The following is a 16,744-nucleotide window of genomic DNA, read 5'->3' on the forward strand; positions in this document are numbered from 1 at the left end:
CTAGTGCACCAGGCGCAGCTCTGGACTGTTGTCTTAACCTCGCCCCACTGGACATTGTCATTCGGGCTATGGCCAGGAGGAGTGCCTACTGTCTTCAGCAGATGGGACTCTGGTTGGTCTGCATCGGTGGGCACTGTAGAAATAGCACCCTGATACAGGAGGATGCTCTGCATATGATCTCTGATCAGATGCCACAAAAGTTTTCCTTTGACAAACCCTTTAGGATTGTTGTACCCTCTAGGGATGATTGGTCAGAGGGAAGGAAACCTCTTCCACCAGCGGGGCTTGAATGGTTCACAGACGGCTCTAAAACAAAAAGCGGCACAGGCGCTGGGATTTTGGGAGTGAGACCATGTAGGGAACTGGTGGTCCCTATGGGTCTGTATCCGACAGTAATTTCAAGCGGAGGTTGCAGCTATTATGGAATGTGCTCGTGAGAATCTTCGTCTGCGATATAGGAGAAAGACGATTAATATGTTCACGGACAGTCAGGCAGCGCTGATGGCACCGGACTCTTGCGTGATCAAATCCAAACTGGTTTGGGATTGCTATTAGGCCGTTTGTTCCTTTGCCAGAATCAACAATGTGACCATTTGTTGGGTTCCTGGTCATGAGGGGATTCCTGGGAACGAAAGAGCTGATGCCCTGGCCAACCGAGGCTCAGTGACAATTATGACGGGCCCTCAAACCGTTCTGCGGTGTTCCAAGGTGTGAATCCTCTAGGGTTGTCTCGAAATGGATTTGCGCGGAACATGAGAGAAGGTGGAGATTGCATCCGGGCTTGAGAATGTGTAGAATGGTATTACAGTCACCTTCCTTCAGGGTGGCATCGGACCTTCTCTCATTAAATAGATCAATGTCTTCTCAGGTTATTGGTCTCATCACGGGGCATGGTCACCTGAGGAAACATCTTCACAGTTGCATCCTTCAGGAGGATCCGCTATGTAGAAGGTGTAATGAGCAGGAGGAAACTGCTGAGCACCTGCTCTTTGACTGCCCTTCAATAGCAAGGGAGCGGTATGCCATCTTTGGTAGTTTGGACAAGGGTGGTGAATTTTCCCAGGAGGACCAGATATGTTGTTTTTGGCGGTTTGTGGAACTGCTGAAATTGTAGACTGGTGGGCCTCATGGTGTATTTCCGGGGTGCGCAAAAAGCCCTTGAGGCTTAAGTGCATGGCAGTAGGCCGCCCCAATGAAAAAAAAGAAAAGCTTTTGGAAAAATTTTAGGCAGTAACGCTGCTCAAAAGTTTTTCTGTAATTTTATAACTATATAAAAACCGCTGAACACAACAGACAGGTCTACACTACTAGGCTGACTGCTGGCGACTGAAGCTTTGTAATTATACGAAACAGTGCATGCACGTGCTTGATAGTCCCTTCTACATCTTCACTAAGCTTGGCCGCCAGCGCTTCATTCGTTTAAGTGAAAGACAGAAGGTCCAATACTTTTTGAACAGCCTTTATATTATCCTGTCACCTCATATATCTGGTATGTAGATTTTTCCTACAGTAAACAGCAGCTAAACTACAACCACAAGGAACATAAAATGAGATTTCTTGTCCACATAGCCAATGTTTATTAAGTGTGTTAAAACATTACAATTTATACTACTTACTTCTAATCGACTGTACATTTAAATGCAGAACACTAATTGGTATAGCAGAAAAGTTCCCCTAGGGGTTTTGGCCTAGAAACGCTGAGCTGGAACTTCCCGATGAAGTCTTGGTGCCTGGTGGTGGAGACTGCTCATCCGTCAGATGCGGGTGTTGTGACTGCATTTTTCTTCCTGTCGCTGCTTCCACAATAAGTTTGGCAAGCCATTCCTTTCCTGCATCATTGAAGTGTTGCCCATGACATGTATGGAATCGCCTTTTGGCTTTGCTGGCCTCTACAAGAGTAACAGTGGGAAACCTGTTACATAGATTTTTTAGATTTGCGCTGGTCTTTGGTATTTCAGTATCCACACAAGATCATCCTCATAAAAGTCCCTTCATTTAGGCAAATCTATCAAAACAATATTTGGTTGTGTAATACTAATCAGAGTTACTTCTATTTTTTCAAGAGCTTCGTTAGCCTCGTTATTAGCTACATCGTTCGAGCCACACATAATCACTAAAAAATCATTTGTATCCAGATTCTCTCAAACTAAGCCACTATTTAAAACTTGCTTGCACATCCTCCTGGCTTAACAAAACCAACAACTTCAAAGGATTCTTGCATTCAATTTATGCCAGTTTAAGTCCCGACCATGGCTGCCTGCACATATTAACATTTTATTTGAGTTACTCAAATTGTTTCTATTTAATTCACCTACGCCTTCCTCTTCCTCCTCATTTGTTGCAAGAATTTCATAAGGATTTTGAGAAATAAAATAGTCTATGCTATTTGTTACATTTCTCAACTAGTTTTATTTTTAATTTTTTGTTTACAAGTTATAAAAGTCCTTAAAATATTCAAATAAAGTGTTAATATAAACCACAAAAGAGAAATAATTCATTTTAATTCACCAGAAAAATAGAACACACATGTTGAGGGAGACAAAGTCCCAACTACCAACACAAGTTAATCCAATGGAACATAGTGCCAAGCATCAAGATAAGTTTTGGCGCTTTTTCGTAAAAATAGGAGATAATGGAGATCAATCGAAGTGGTTTGGGTTTCAACTAACAATATTAAAAAACTTTTATCACATACGATCTATGTTAACTTCATTTGGTCATCATGCAGAAGCTTAAATGCTAACCTCAAATCCATTACCTTATAGGTTGGCGCTAATATAATGCCAAACAAAACTAACCTCAAACTGTGAACAAAAGGTTTCATTCTCTAGTAGAAGTCTGGATCGCTATCTGTGTCATCCATTTGTATAAGATGAATCATCAGAATCGTATAAATAATGAGAATATTTAAGAGAAAGTTTTTTTTACACAGTCTGTTATGCTCCATGTTGTGCTGTTACTTAAAACTACTTTTCTCAAAACATTCAATGAAAACAGTTGAGGAAAGACATTGCAACTGATATAGTGTGCACACTCTAGTGGAACTTAATGAAAACTAGTCAGTGCTGCTTGTAGTTCTCAAACATGGCGTTGGCAGTCCAGTTTAGTAAAAAATTATGGTTAGCACTATTTTTTCTCCGAACCCTTTAATTTTGATTTCATACTTCAAGGTTCTTAAATTAGAAGCTCATAATTGGAAGGTACTAAATAATCAAGGTACCTAAATTGGAATATTATAATTCGTATTCTACTGTATATAAATTATACAAAATATTGCATGCTTCTTGTTTAAAATTTAATTTTTAAGAAAAACAAAGTTAACATTTACATAGCATTAGTAATTATTCACCAATAGTTACAAAAATTCACTTGTTTAAAATATTCACTTTTTCAAACAAAATCAAATTTGATTAAGACAAAAAGCATAAACACGTTTTTAACATGTAAAGGTTGAAGTTACACTGGTCTTGGTGGTGGTATAAAATTAAAACACATCACACTGTATTTCAACTTCACTGTTTAACTTTATTTTGTATTGGTAAAAACAACTTAAACTCAGCAGGCAGTTCATCTTCAGAGTAGAGACGGTCGGAGAAGTAAACTCTACGTATCCTACAATTTGCGTGTATCTGCACTCGAAGCGTCTCAATGTAGTTTGTTCCATATGCTCTTCTGGTAAAGTCGGCCAAGTTGAATTGAATCTGGTTCCAACCATCGTCTAATCTCATGGGCATTGTACAAATGAAGGGCTTCACACGCGTAGTGGATTGATAATTGCTTGCTCTAAACCTTCTTCTGACATTTTTGTCATCTAATACCTACAACAAAACATGGAAGTTAAATAATTTGAAAGTATTAGTATGAGAAAAATAAAAATATAGAATACGAGGTATGGCTATTAAATAACGGGACTGACGCTGCAGTGGAACGAGAGTGCGCATGCACCAACCAACAAAGACCAACAGCTGTGTAGGTTGAGACTTCCTCTTCAGAATGCAGTTAGTCTCGTTTCTGTAAACAACATTGTTGTGTCATAACCTTCATTTATGTAAGTGTTGTTATTTTGTTTTGCCGGAAAAATGGTTAGCGTAATAATAGAGCAACGAATTGTTATTAAATTTCACGTTAAACTTGGAAAAACCGCTACCGAAACCTATAATTTAGTAAAAGAAGTGTATGTGAGTGAATGTTTATCGCGGACTCGTGTTTTTGAATGGTTTAAGCGTTTTCAAGATGGTCGACAAGACGTTGAAGATGATTCGCAACCAGGTCGTCCTTCAACATCAAAAACGGAAGACAATGTCGAAAAAGTTGCTAATTTGATTCGGTCTGACCGACGATTAAGCATTCGTGCAGTTGCTGAATCTGTAGGCATTGATAAAGAATGTGTACGGCAAATTTTACATAACAATTTGAACATGCGAAAAGTGTGTGCAAAAATGGTACAAAAAATTCTTATGATTAATCAACAAGCAGCTCGTAAAAATGTTTGTACTGACACTTTGAATGCCATTGAAAATGACCCAAATTTATTGGAAAGAATAATAACATGCGATTAATCGTGGATTTTTACTTATGATCCGGAAACGAAGCGCCAATCCATGCATTGGAAAACCTCAACTTCACCGAGAGCCAAAAAAGCAAGAATGAGCAAGTCAAAATTTAAAGCAATAATGATTGTTTTTTTCGAAATTCGTGGGATTGTGTACCTTCACTGGGTTCCTGAAGGTCAAACAATTAATCAACATTACTATCTTGAGGTACTTAATAAACTACGTGAAAGAGTAAGAAAAAAACGACCTGAAATGTGGAAGGACAAATCATGGATTTTGCACCAAGACAATGCGCCAGCTCATTCCGCGTTATCTGTCAAGCGGTTTCTGACCAAGTACAGCATCCCAGTGTTAGAACATCCACCTTACTCGCCAGACCTAGCACCATGCGACTTTTATCTTTTCCCTAAGGCGAAATCTGCATTGAAAGGTACGAAATTTGAATCCGTAGAAGCTGTTCAAGAAAAAGCGGCAAGACTCCTGAAAGAGTTGACAGAAGATGACTTTCAGCATTGTTTCCAACAATGGAAAATTCGCATGGAGCGTTGCAGGGATAGAGAAGGGGTGTATATTGAAGGTGATAATAAGTAATTATGTTTAAAATGAAAATAAATTTGTTTACAATATCAGTCCCGTTATTTAATAGTCATACCTCGTATATCCACACTATTTATGGTACTCAAATTATGTAGTCTATAATGAATTTTAAAATAAGTATTACGTTAATCAGTGAAAATAATATGCTCTTTTTCATATGAACTAATATAATATTGAAATTAATAGAAAATCAAAATCAAGGTGTAATAATATTTCCAAACCACTCAAATTTTCAAAAAGTTTAACATATTATATAATTTGTACATTGTCCTAAACCACAGTACAGTACAATCATTTAATATGTTGCTACATATTAAATTTTTAATTATTTTATTTTTCTAAAATCTGTAAAAAAATTGTTTATACTACAAACCTAACTGTATTTGTTGGTGTCATTTTATTCACAATGAACAGCAAAATCAATAAAGCAACTATAGTAAATATTTTCATTTGAATTTTTTACAGTGAGTGGGGAAATATATTTTGTTAGTTTGTATATAAGAAAGGGGGGGAATGTGCCTGGTAAATATCATTCAGTAAATAAATTTCAAATTCCAAGATTGCCTAATGGTCACAAATTAAGTCTAGTTTCAGAAAATGTAGTTTGGTGAGTTTTTGGGTGAATAAATCAGTTTAAGCAAATTAAAAATACGCAAGTGCAATTGGTTACACAGGCTGACAGCCGAAAGCCATTGTCAGTCACACACGTAACTCGAGTCTAATAGATATCACCCAAACTCGGCCGAATATGAAGCATACCTTCTTCTCTGCGCCAGCCTAAACAGTGTGCCCACCACGTACAGAAAAAATATCGTTGCGTATTAAATGATTGACGTTTTGCGTCTGGGAAAATGTTGCTTTTCCCAAAAGGTGTGCTAAGCTATCAGGTGCTGGTTTAATGAAATTTTACTCTGCATTGTTTTCTCTTGGAAAATTACAATTGTTTCAGAAACTCATATGAAATAACTGTTTTTTGAAAAATGGTTTCCTGGAGAAATATATATGGGTAGAATACGATAAGCGGACATGGTTTTTTATATTGAAATTGGCAAACGATATTACTTAATCATAACCACCGATATAATCAATCAATACTGATTAATTATTTTGAACAAATAACTTAAATAATCTATATTAACAACTGTAAACACTTTCAAATAATACACGTAAGGTAATATTTCAATTTTACATATAAGTAACATTTGATTATTAAAAATGGCAGACAATTTTAGAAAACTACACAACATTGCTTTGAAAGATGATGACATGTTTTACGTGGCTTCAACATGTTGGACTCGTACCGAAAAATCCATTATGTGAAATTTGTGGAAATGAAACAACTGTAACTGTGAGAAGAGCAAATATGGTCATGTTCAGTTTTCCTGATTTTGCTTATAATAATTTGTTTCATCACTGTAAATATTAAATCCATATTTTACATTAAAACATATGATTGTTATTGAGAACTATAGATACTTTTATATCGATCGATAGTCTAGGATTTTAGATGCGAATATTAGGTATCGATGATTGCATTCTTCGATATAAAAAACCGGGTCCGCTTATCGTACCCTACCCATATATATATATTTTTTTTTTGTCAATTCACATAGTACAGTACAACTTCATTATCCAGATTAATTTGAATCAATTTCATTTATTCAGATTAGGTGGTATCAAAAGTGATCCAGATAAACCGAGAACACAGTCAGTAAAAACAAAATAGATAATGGATAGTGGGGTTTATTTCTTACAAACAAAACTGTAAAAACGGGAGCCAGTTTACATTTTGTTGTACAAGCTTTAATAATTATTTTGAAAACAAATAAAACAAAATGTTGTCTTTTTTTTTTTTTTTTTTTTCTCTGGGGCGGCCTACTGCCATGCACTTAAGCCTCAAGGGCCTTTTGCGCACCCCGGAAACACCATGAGGACTTCCAGTCTACAACCTCAGCAGTTCAACAAACCGCCGAAAACAACCTATCAAGTCCTCCTGGGAAAACTCGCCACCCCTGTTCAAGCTACCAAAGATGGCATACCGCTCTCTTGCTATTGCTGGGCAATCAAAGAGCAGGTGCTCAGCAGTCTCCTCCTGCTCATTACACCTTCCACAGAGCGGATCCTCCTGAAGGATGCCAACTCTGTGTAGATGCTTCTTCAGGTGACCATGCCCCGTAATGAGACCAATGACCTTAGAAGACATTGATCTGTTTAATGAGAGAAGGTCCGAGGCCACCTTGGAGGAAGGTGACTGTAATACCATTCTACTCACTCTCAAACCCGGATGCAACCTCCACCTTCTACCATGCTCCGCGCGAATCCATTTCGAGACAACCCTAGAGGATTCACACCTTGGAACACCGCAGAATGGTTGAGGGCCCGTCATAATTGTTGCTGAGCCCTGGTTGGCCAGGGCATCAGCTCTTTCGTTCCCAAGAATCCCCTCATGACCAGGAACCCAACAGACGGTTACATTGTTGATTCTGGCAAGGGAGGAAACGGTCTGATAGCAATCCCAAACCAGTTTGGATTTGATTGCACAGGAATCCAGCGCCTTCAGTGCTGCCTGACTGTCTGTGAAAATGTTAATCGTCTTGCCCCTATATCGCAGACGAAGATTCTTACGAGCACATTCCATAATGGCTGCGACCTCCGCTTGAAAGACTGTCGGATACGGAAATGTTGTCTTAAAATGTTTTGTAAACTGTCAGTCTCTTTTGTTAAATAAAATCATTCCAGAAAGTAAAATCACACAGACATTTCAAGACTAGGGTTTCTACTTGATAAAGTGTCAGATAATCACTCAAAATAAACTATCAGCCAGTCTAGCTGTGCTAAGTTATGACAATATTCAGTTTCTTCATTATTAAATCACTTTTAACACTTTTAAAACAAATTATCTTTTTAAAGAAAACTTATCACTGGACACATCATGTGCAATTACATATTTTTAGTAATAGACAGTTTTATATATTATAGGCAATTTTTATTAGTAATTTAAAAGGTAGGGTAAAAGAACCATTTCAATTTTTTTATTTTTCAAATGCAAAGCATTTATGAAATTAAATCAAATAGCAATATTAGCTAATTGTGAGGAAATACCTAAAAAAACATTCCATTAATAAGGGAAAATCCCCTAAGAATATTGGTAAACCCTCAGAAGGTTGGCTCTCAGGTAAGTCAGTTCATTAACAGCTGCAACATAATAAGTGGCCATCACCACAATCGAATCATCGATATGGCTACAGTATAATAAGCGGCCACCAACACAATCAGATTATGATTATTAATTTTAAATATTGATACTATCGAATATGACATCCCCAGCTTTCTTTATACAGACTAGTTATCATTGCCAGCTGTTGCTAGTGACAATTCAATGTAATAAAAAATCATGTACTATTTTAATTAAAATCAAACAAACTATGACTTTTTAATTATTGATAAATGTACTTTTGCTGGCATCAGTAACTGGAGAAATGCCATTTCAGATTGAAGTAATCGTAAGTACTACGCTGATTAAATGTCGTTTAAATATAGTTTAGTTATTTTATAAAATCTGAAACAGATACATTTATTTTACGTATCAAAGTATAGCTTCACCATAATACGATTCAAAAGCATAAAACTTAATTTGGTTTGCTCAAAATTAATTGAAAGTAAAATCGTGTTTGGAAATATATTTAGAATTAAAATCATGTGTTTCGTTATTGACTAATGGCGGCACTAACTATAACACATATACATCGTCATTTTACTTTAACCATTAGCCTACTCAAATACCATACAAATTCACTTTGTTTGAATTAATTTGGAACAACATTGTTATTCAATGTATTAAAGAGAGCTAGCAATAATTAATCCATAATTTGGTAAACTACCGTGATACAATTGTGATGGTGGCCATTTACTATACTGCAACCAAATTAACCTAATCAACACTCATATAAATACTTCCTCTTGTAATATAACATAGACTTTAGTTTCTTTACTCTTACATATATAATAGTTTATTCCTACAACATGAAAAATCGGGAAAAATGGTTAACATGAAAGAGTTAAATAGCCTAATAAGATTACCCAATGTAAATTAATTAAAAACTCTGAGCAAACCAAAAAATAAAATTAAGGGTAGCCTACTAAGCATTTGGCCTAATGATAACATCAGGGAGACTTTAATAAGCGGCCTACACTCGTTATTCGGTTTTTTTTATCAAACAATTCAATATAGCCTATTATACAACTTCTATATGTAAAAATCGTTCATAATGAGAGTTAGGCTATAATAAATTACTGTAACAAGAAGAATCTCTTACATCACAATTTAAAAACATAAATTTAACACCAACATTACAAAACAACAAAACCAACTATTGCCTAGACTTAGATATCAAAGAAACCTTACAAAATTTATAACTTGTACAGCTTTATATAAATGAGTACCTGCTTTCATGAAATAGAGGAAAGAATTGGCACCATCTCGCATTGCTGGAAAATAAAGAAAAACACCCTCGAGTAGAACCTAAATTTGAGCTCCGATCATGTGAGTACCCCTTTCCGATACAAGGCTAAACCGAAATGCCCCTGACCATCAGTAGTCTATATGTTTACAATATTATTAAAATAAAATAAAACTAAAAATAACAAATACAACCAAAGAAAATAATGTAAAAACTATATAAATAAAAAGAATAAAAAAGTAAAAATGGTTGCGCTTTACACTATTTCCCAGCCAAATCCAAACTTCATACTCATCTACTTGCAGTGTTTCTGTTGTAAATTCAGCAGTGTGAAACTGGCCATAGATTCGATCCATAAAAAAGAACTAATCCGCTGACTTGAATCCTAACCTGGGTTCATGAACTACTCCTGACCTAGTTCCTGAACTACAACTAACCTAGTTCCTGAAACCAGTTCAATCACTTCAGGATTAAATTATATATTAAAATTAAATTTTTATAATTTAAAAAAAGAACAAATACAAAAATATCTATAGATTATAACTTAATACATTACTTTTGAATACATGGTCTACTGTTATTATATTACTACCCTCATTTTAGACCTCTTCTATTTTTGGACAAATACCAATCTATGGACGGCCATATCTCAAAAACTTACGAGCCAATTTTGATATAAAACTTTCTGTACACATTCACTACATGGTCTAGTATACTGAAATACAAGCCTCATTCTTAGGCCACGCCTATTTCCGGGAGCTACATCGATTTTACAGGCCAAGTGGCTGACAAAAACCAATCTATGGACGGCCATATCTCAAAAATGTACGAGCCAATTTTGATAAAACTTTCTGTACACATTCAATACATGGTCCTAGTATACTAAAAATACAAGCCTCATTCTTAGGCACGCCTATTTCCGGAGCCACATCGATTTTACAGGCCAAGTGCTGACAAAAACCAATCTATGGACGGCCATATCTCAAAAATGTACGAGCCAAATTTGATAAAACTTTCTGTACACATTCACTACATGGTCTAGTATACTAAAATATAAGCCTCATTCTTAGGCCACGCCTATTTCCGGAGCTACATCGATTTTACAGGCCAAGTGCTGACAAAAACCAATCTATGGACGGCCATATCTCAAAAATGTACGAGCCAATTTTGATAAAACTTTCTGTACACATTCACTACATGGTCTAGTATACTAAAAATATAAGCCTCATTCTTAGGCCACGCCTATTTCCGGAGCCACATCGATTTTACAGGCCAAGTGCTGACAAAAACCAATCTATGGACGGCCATATCTCAAAAATGTACGAGCCAATTTTGATAAAACTTTCTGTACACATTCACTACATGGTCTAGTATACTAAAATATAAGCCTCATTCTTAGGCCACGCCTATTTCCGGAGCTACATCGATTTTACAGGCCAAGTGCTGACAAAAACCAATCTATGGACGGCCATATCTCAAAAATGTACGAGCCAATTTTGATAAAACTTTCTGTACACATTCACTACATGGTCTAGTATACTAAAAATATAAGCCTCATTCTTAGGCCACGCCCTATTTCCGGAGCTACAATCGATTTTTACAGGCCAAGTGCTGACAAAAACCAATCTATGGACGGCCATATCTCAAAAATGTACGAGCCAATTTTGATAAAACTTTCTGTACACATTCACTACATGGTCTAGTATACTAAAATATAAGCCTCATATCTTAGGCCACGCCTATTTCCGGAGCCACATCGATTTTACAGGCCAAGTGCTGACAAAAAACCAATCTATGGACGGCCATATCTCAAAAATGTACGAGCCAATTTTGATAAAACTTTCTGTACACATTCACTACATGGTCTAGTATACTAAAATATAAGCCTCATTCTTAGGCCACGCCTATTTCCGGAGCTACATCGATTTTACAGGCCAAGTGCTGACAAAAACCAATCTATGGAAGGCCATATCTCATAAATGTACGAGCCAATTTTGATAAAACTTTCTGTACACATTCACTACATGGTCTAGTATACTAAAATATAAGCCTCATTCTTAGGCCACACGCCTATTTCCGGAGCCACATCGATTTTACAGGCCAAGTGCTGACAAAAACCAATCTATGGACGGCCATATCTCAAAATGTACGAGCCAATTTTGATAAAAACTATCAGTATACATTCACTACATGGTCTAGTATACTAAAATATAAGCCTCATTCTTAGGCCACGCCTATTTCCGGAGCTACATCGATTTTACAGGCCAAGTGCTGACAAAAACCAATCTATGGACGGCCATATCTCAAAAACGTACGAGCCAATTTTGATAAAACTTTCTGTACACATTCACTACATGGTCTAGTATACTAAAATACAAGCCTCATTCTTAGGCCACGCCTATTTCCGGAGCCACATCGATTTTACAGGCCAAGTGCAGACAAAAACCAATCTATGGACGGCCATATCTCAAAAATGTACGAGCCAATTTTGATAAAACTTTCTGTACACATTCACTACATGGTCTAGTATACTAAAATATAAGCCTCATTCTTAGGCCACGCCTATTTCCGGAGCCACATCGATTTTACAGGCCAAGTGCTGACAAAAACCAATCTATGGACAGCCATATCTCAAAAACGTACGAGCCCAATTTTGATAAAACTTTCTGTACACATTCACTACATGGTCTACTATACTAAAATATAAGCCTCATTCTTAGGCCACGCCTATTTCCGGAGCCACATCGATTTTACAGGCTAAGTGCTGACAAAAACCAATCTATGGACGGCCATATCTCAAAAAATGTACGAGCCAATTTTGATAAAACTTTCTGTACACATTCACTACATGGTCTAGTATACTAAAATAAAAGCCTCATTCTTAGGCCACGCCTATTTCCGGAGCCACGTCGATTTTACAGGCCAAGTGCTGACAAAAACCAATCTATGGACGGCCATATCTCAAAAATGTACGAGCCAATTTTGATAAAACTTTCTGTACACATTCACTACATGGTCTAGTATACTAAAATATAAGCCTCATTCTTAGGCCACGCCTATTTCCGGAGCCACATCGATTTTACCAGGCTAAGTGCTGACAAAAACCAATCTATGGACGGCCATATCTCAAAAATGTACGAGCCAATTTTGATAAAACTTTCTGTACACATTCACTACATGGTCTAGTATACTAAAATATAAGCCTCATTCTTAGGCCACGCCTATTTCCGGAGCACGTCGATTTTACAGGCCAAGTGCTGACAAAAACCAATCTATGGACAGCCATATCTCAAAAACGTACGAGCCAATTTTGATAAAACTTTCTGTACACATTCACTACATGGTCTACTATACTAAAATACAAGCCTCATTCTTAGGCCACGCCTATTTCCGGAGCCACAATAACTTTATAGGCCAAATGCCATAATGATATACATGTTTATAAGGCCAGATGTTTTTTAATTTCTCAGTTGTAATATTAGTAAGGAAGTTATCTATGCTGGTTTCTGACTCGGAGGTAACTCTAGTAGGAAAATTTACTTTATAAACTAAGTTATAAGAATTTAAAATACTAAAACAATTCCTATATGTACTGTCTTTGTTCAAAACATTGATGTTAACATCTCCGGCTATGACAATATTCTTGAATTTATCATTTGATGTATTACATAACAAATCAAGTTACTCGGCGATACTGAGTACAAACACTGGATACTTGAAACCAGCATTATTTCCTTACTGTTCACGTTTTAAATACTAGAACTCTAAATCAGTATTTCATATTTGTAACGTTTTAAATACTAGAAGAACTTTAAATCAGTAATTTTTAACGCTGAAAAATACTGAGTAGTATATTCCCTAATAAACACTGTTTATTTAATTAAACACAGTTTTATGAGTACTTCTGTAAACAGCTGTAGTGATATCTCCTTTACATAAGAGTGGCCTAATTACCGACTGTAATAACTACAGACCAATCTCTTTACTTTCTACCTTTGCTAAAGTGTTTGAAAAGTTAATGAAGAAAAAAGCTAATTAAATTTCTAGAAAAAACTAATTTTTTCAGCAACAATCAATTTGGTTTTAGGAAAGGTTTAAATACTGAAGCAGCATTAAAAAGCTTCATAGATAAATGTGTATACAGGAATAAATTCAGGGCAGAAAGTTAGTGGTTTATTTTTAGATATTAAAAAAAGCGTTTGATACTGTAGATCACACAATTCTTTTACAAAAGTTATACGGATGTGGTATTCGGGGGAATATTTTATTATTGGTTTGTTAGCTATTTAACAAAGAGAAAACAATGTGTCAAAATTAATTAATTCTTTTAGTGACTTCGGGTTTATACAATGTGGCGTACCTCAAGGGTCAGTTTTAGGCCCAGTACTTTTTATAATCTACATAAATGATCTTTGTGATTCAAATTTAAATGGAAATATTACATCTTTTGCAGACGATACAGCTTTATCGTATGTGAAAAATAATTGGGATGATATGGGAATAAATGGGAATATTTTGTTGGGGTGGAGCCTATGAAACAAATCTAAAAGCCACTTCTAACTCAACAAAAAGAAATTCATAAGGTTTGATTAAACGAAAACGAAGAATGGAGAAATCTTTTCCTCTTTTTGTTGATTTAAAATATTTTTCCCTTAAATATATGTTTGTTTATAAAGTTTTAAAATATTTTATGTCATAAGTGGCAATTTACCAGAATTAAAAAATAATTACAAAAACAAATTAAGAAAGCAAGAACCAATACCAGTTCCAAAGCCTAACTTAGCATTTTTTTCAAATAGTTATTGTATTGTTTTTTGGGACCTAAAATGTTTAGTATAATTTCTTCAATTATTAGTTTGTGAGATATAAAGTTATTTTCAAAAACATTAAAGAAGTGGTTATTGGGTTTTGATAAATTAGATTTTCTTCTCTGCATAGATTCCTAGTTAATTAAAGAAAGTAACAGTAAATTTTAGTTTGGAATTTATTTAAGTGGATTTTCATTTGCTTTGTAACTGCAGCAGCACACTTTTAATCCAATTTTTTTTTAGAAGCTTATAAAAAATTAAAGTTTTATTGAAATTTTCTTTGAGCTAAAAAATATTTTTGTAATAAAAGGAACCTCTCCACAGGCACTTGCCTCTAGAGGCCTTAGTTATTTTTGAAAAATATTTTCTTTTAATTTACGAGTGTTTTTGTTTTAATTTTATTTTACAAGAATGTTACATTTTATTTAAGTTTGCTCATTAGGTTTGTACATTGTGTATACCAATGCATATAATGTGTTATTGTAATATTTTCAAAAATAAATTCTATTTTATACTTCAGGACTAGTAAAGTAAACCGAACGAGAAAATATTTGTACCTTGTAACAGAGTACTAGATACAAAGTACCTGTTGTCTGTATTTTTAGTTCTCAGTAAACGTTCCAGATACTGTAGAAAAGTAACCGTTACAAAGTACTGATTACTGAAATACCGTCTCACCGTTAGTGGACAGTGGTTCGGTAGCTCCGGCATTTAGCAGTGAACCGTCCCTGGCGTAGGTTAAATGCAATTTATTCTGCACATTCAATATATTATAATGAAAACTGGCAGAAGAAACCGTATGGAATAGTTGTTATTAGTTGTTTAGTGTAGTGTTTAAAAAGTGTAAAAGTAGTGTGTTAAAGTAAAAGTAAAAGTTAGTGTGTTAAAGTAGTGTTAAAAAGTGTTTACCTAAAAGTAAGTTTATCTTACAGTTACTTCAAATGAATGTAAAGTATGAATGTAAGAATGTATAAAGTGGCTACAATATGTATGCGAGGATTAACCTAAATATGCTCTACGATTTTCCAGGTGAGTTGATTTAATAGATTACATTTTTTTAGCACATAACCTAGATATATTGGTTTTTGTCAGCATTTGGCCTATAAAGTTATTGTGGCTCCGGAAATAGGCGTGGCCTAAGAATGAGGCTTGTTTTTTAGTATAGTAGACCATGTAGTGAGTGTGTGTAGAAAGTTTTATCAAAATTGGTTTGTACGTTTTTAAGGTATGGGCCCTTTTATAGGGTTTCTCAAAACTTGCCTTTTAATTGAGTATAGTCTTGAAAATTGCGGCTATAAAAGGGGATTATTATCATAAAAGTACTGTTTGTTCATTTAAAATCTTTATTTGTAGTACTTATCATCACGTTATTAATTAAATATATATTTTGTATGGTTTGAGTTGATGAACTAGGTTAGGATTCATTTAGGAACTAGTTCCCGGTACTCGTTCTTTTTATGGATGGAATCTATGGCCAGTTTCACGTCGGTGTAAATTCTGTTGTTGTATAGGCGTTCCTAACTTTTATATCTATTACACTAATAGGCTATACTACACATTTATTTTCTTATTTTAAGTTGAAATTTTGACAAATATTCTGAAGTAGCTAAAGTAAATAATTAGGTAAATAAATTGTAATATCGAATTATTGTAACTAGCCTATTCTAAAAAAAAAAAAAAAACAAGAGTGTAGGTTTCTTTTTAAAGTCCACCCCTAACATCTGAAATATACAATATTTATTCTATTATTCAAATTACCTGAACTTCAAATGTGAAGTATTTCTTGAGGTTTTTAATTATCATAACCAAAAATGGTAGTTTGATACCCAAAGTTTTTTTAGGATCGGCTGGGCATGTAATAAATGTTGTACTGACATTAGTTCCTACTATTTCCAAAACAAGAGACTGAATATCGTTATCTGTTATTCTTTTTATATGTCCATTCCGCACTTTTTTATCCCAAATCTGTAATGGTTTACTTCCAATACTGTACAGAATTGACAAAAACCCACTCTGAAATGTGTTTTTAAACATTATTTAGAAGTATATAATACTTGAGTACACTTTACAAATACCACTTCAGAAACACCACTATTACTTTCTTCCAATTCGTCTTGAATCGAAGCCGAATTTAACCAAACAAAACACAAACGTCGCCATTAGGGCAGACCAAACAATTAAAAAAAAACTTATGGTGGCTGGTGGGTTGTGTTGTGTTGTGTGGTGGGTTGCTAGTGGTTACCTGATTTTTTGTGCACAAAATACAGGTTTCAAATACTGTCCTTAGAGCTTAACTAATCTCAAACCAATCATGACTTTATTAAGT

At 35.1% G+C, this 16,744-nt stretch overlaps 1 protein-coding gene across 1 annotated transcript; it reads right to left on the minus strand.

The window, feature by feature from the left end:
• Nucleotides 1–3,499: 3,499 nt before the first annotated feature.
• Nucleotides 3,500–16,609, minus strand: LOC124362847 (cilia- and flagella-associated protein 20). Its single transcript, XM_046817705.1, has 2 exons — nt 16,177–16,609; nt 3,500–3,818 (listed from the first exon to the last, which is right to left on the minus strand). Exons 1-2 carry the CDS (start codon nt 16,450–16,452, stop codon nt 3,513–3,515), a joined length of 582 nt encoding a protein of 193 aa, XP_046673661.1. The 5' UTR covers nt 16,453–16,609; the 3' UTR covers nt 3,500–3,512.
• Between the last annotated feature and the right edge of the window lie 135 nt (nt 16,610–16,744).

Source organism: Homalodisca vitripennis, chromosome 5 (assembly GCF_021130785.1).
Source record: "Homalodisca vitripennis isolate AUS2020 chromosome 5, UT_GWSS_2.1, whole genome shotgun sequence".
Lineage (NCBI taxonomy): Eukaryota > Metazoa > Arthropoda > Insecta > Hemiptera > Cicadellidae > Homalodisca > Homalodisca vitripennis.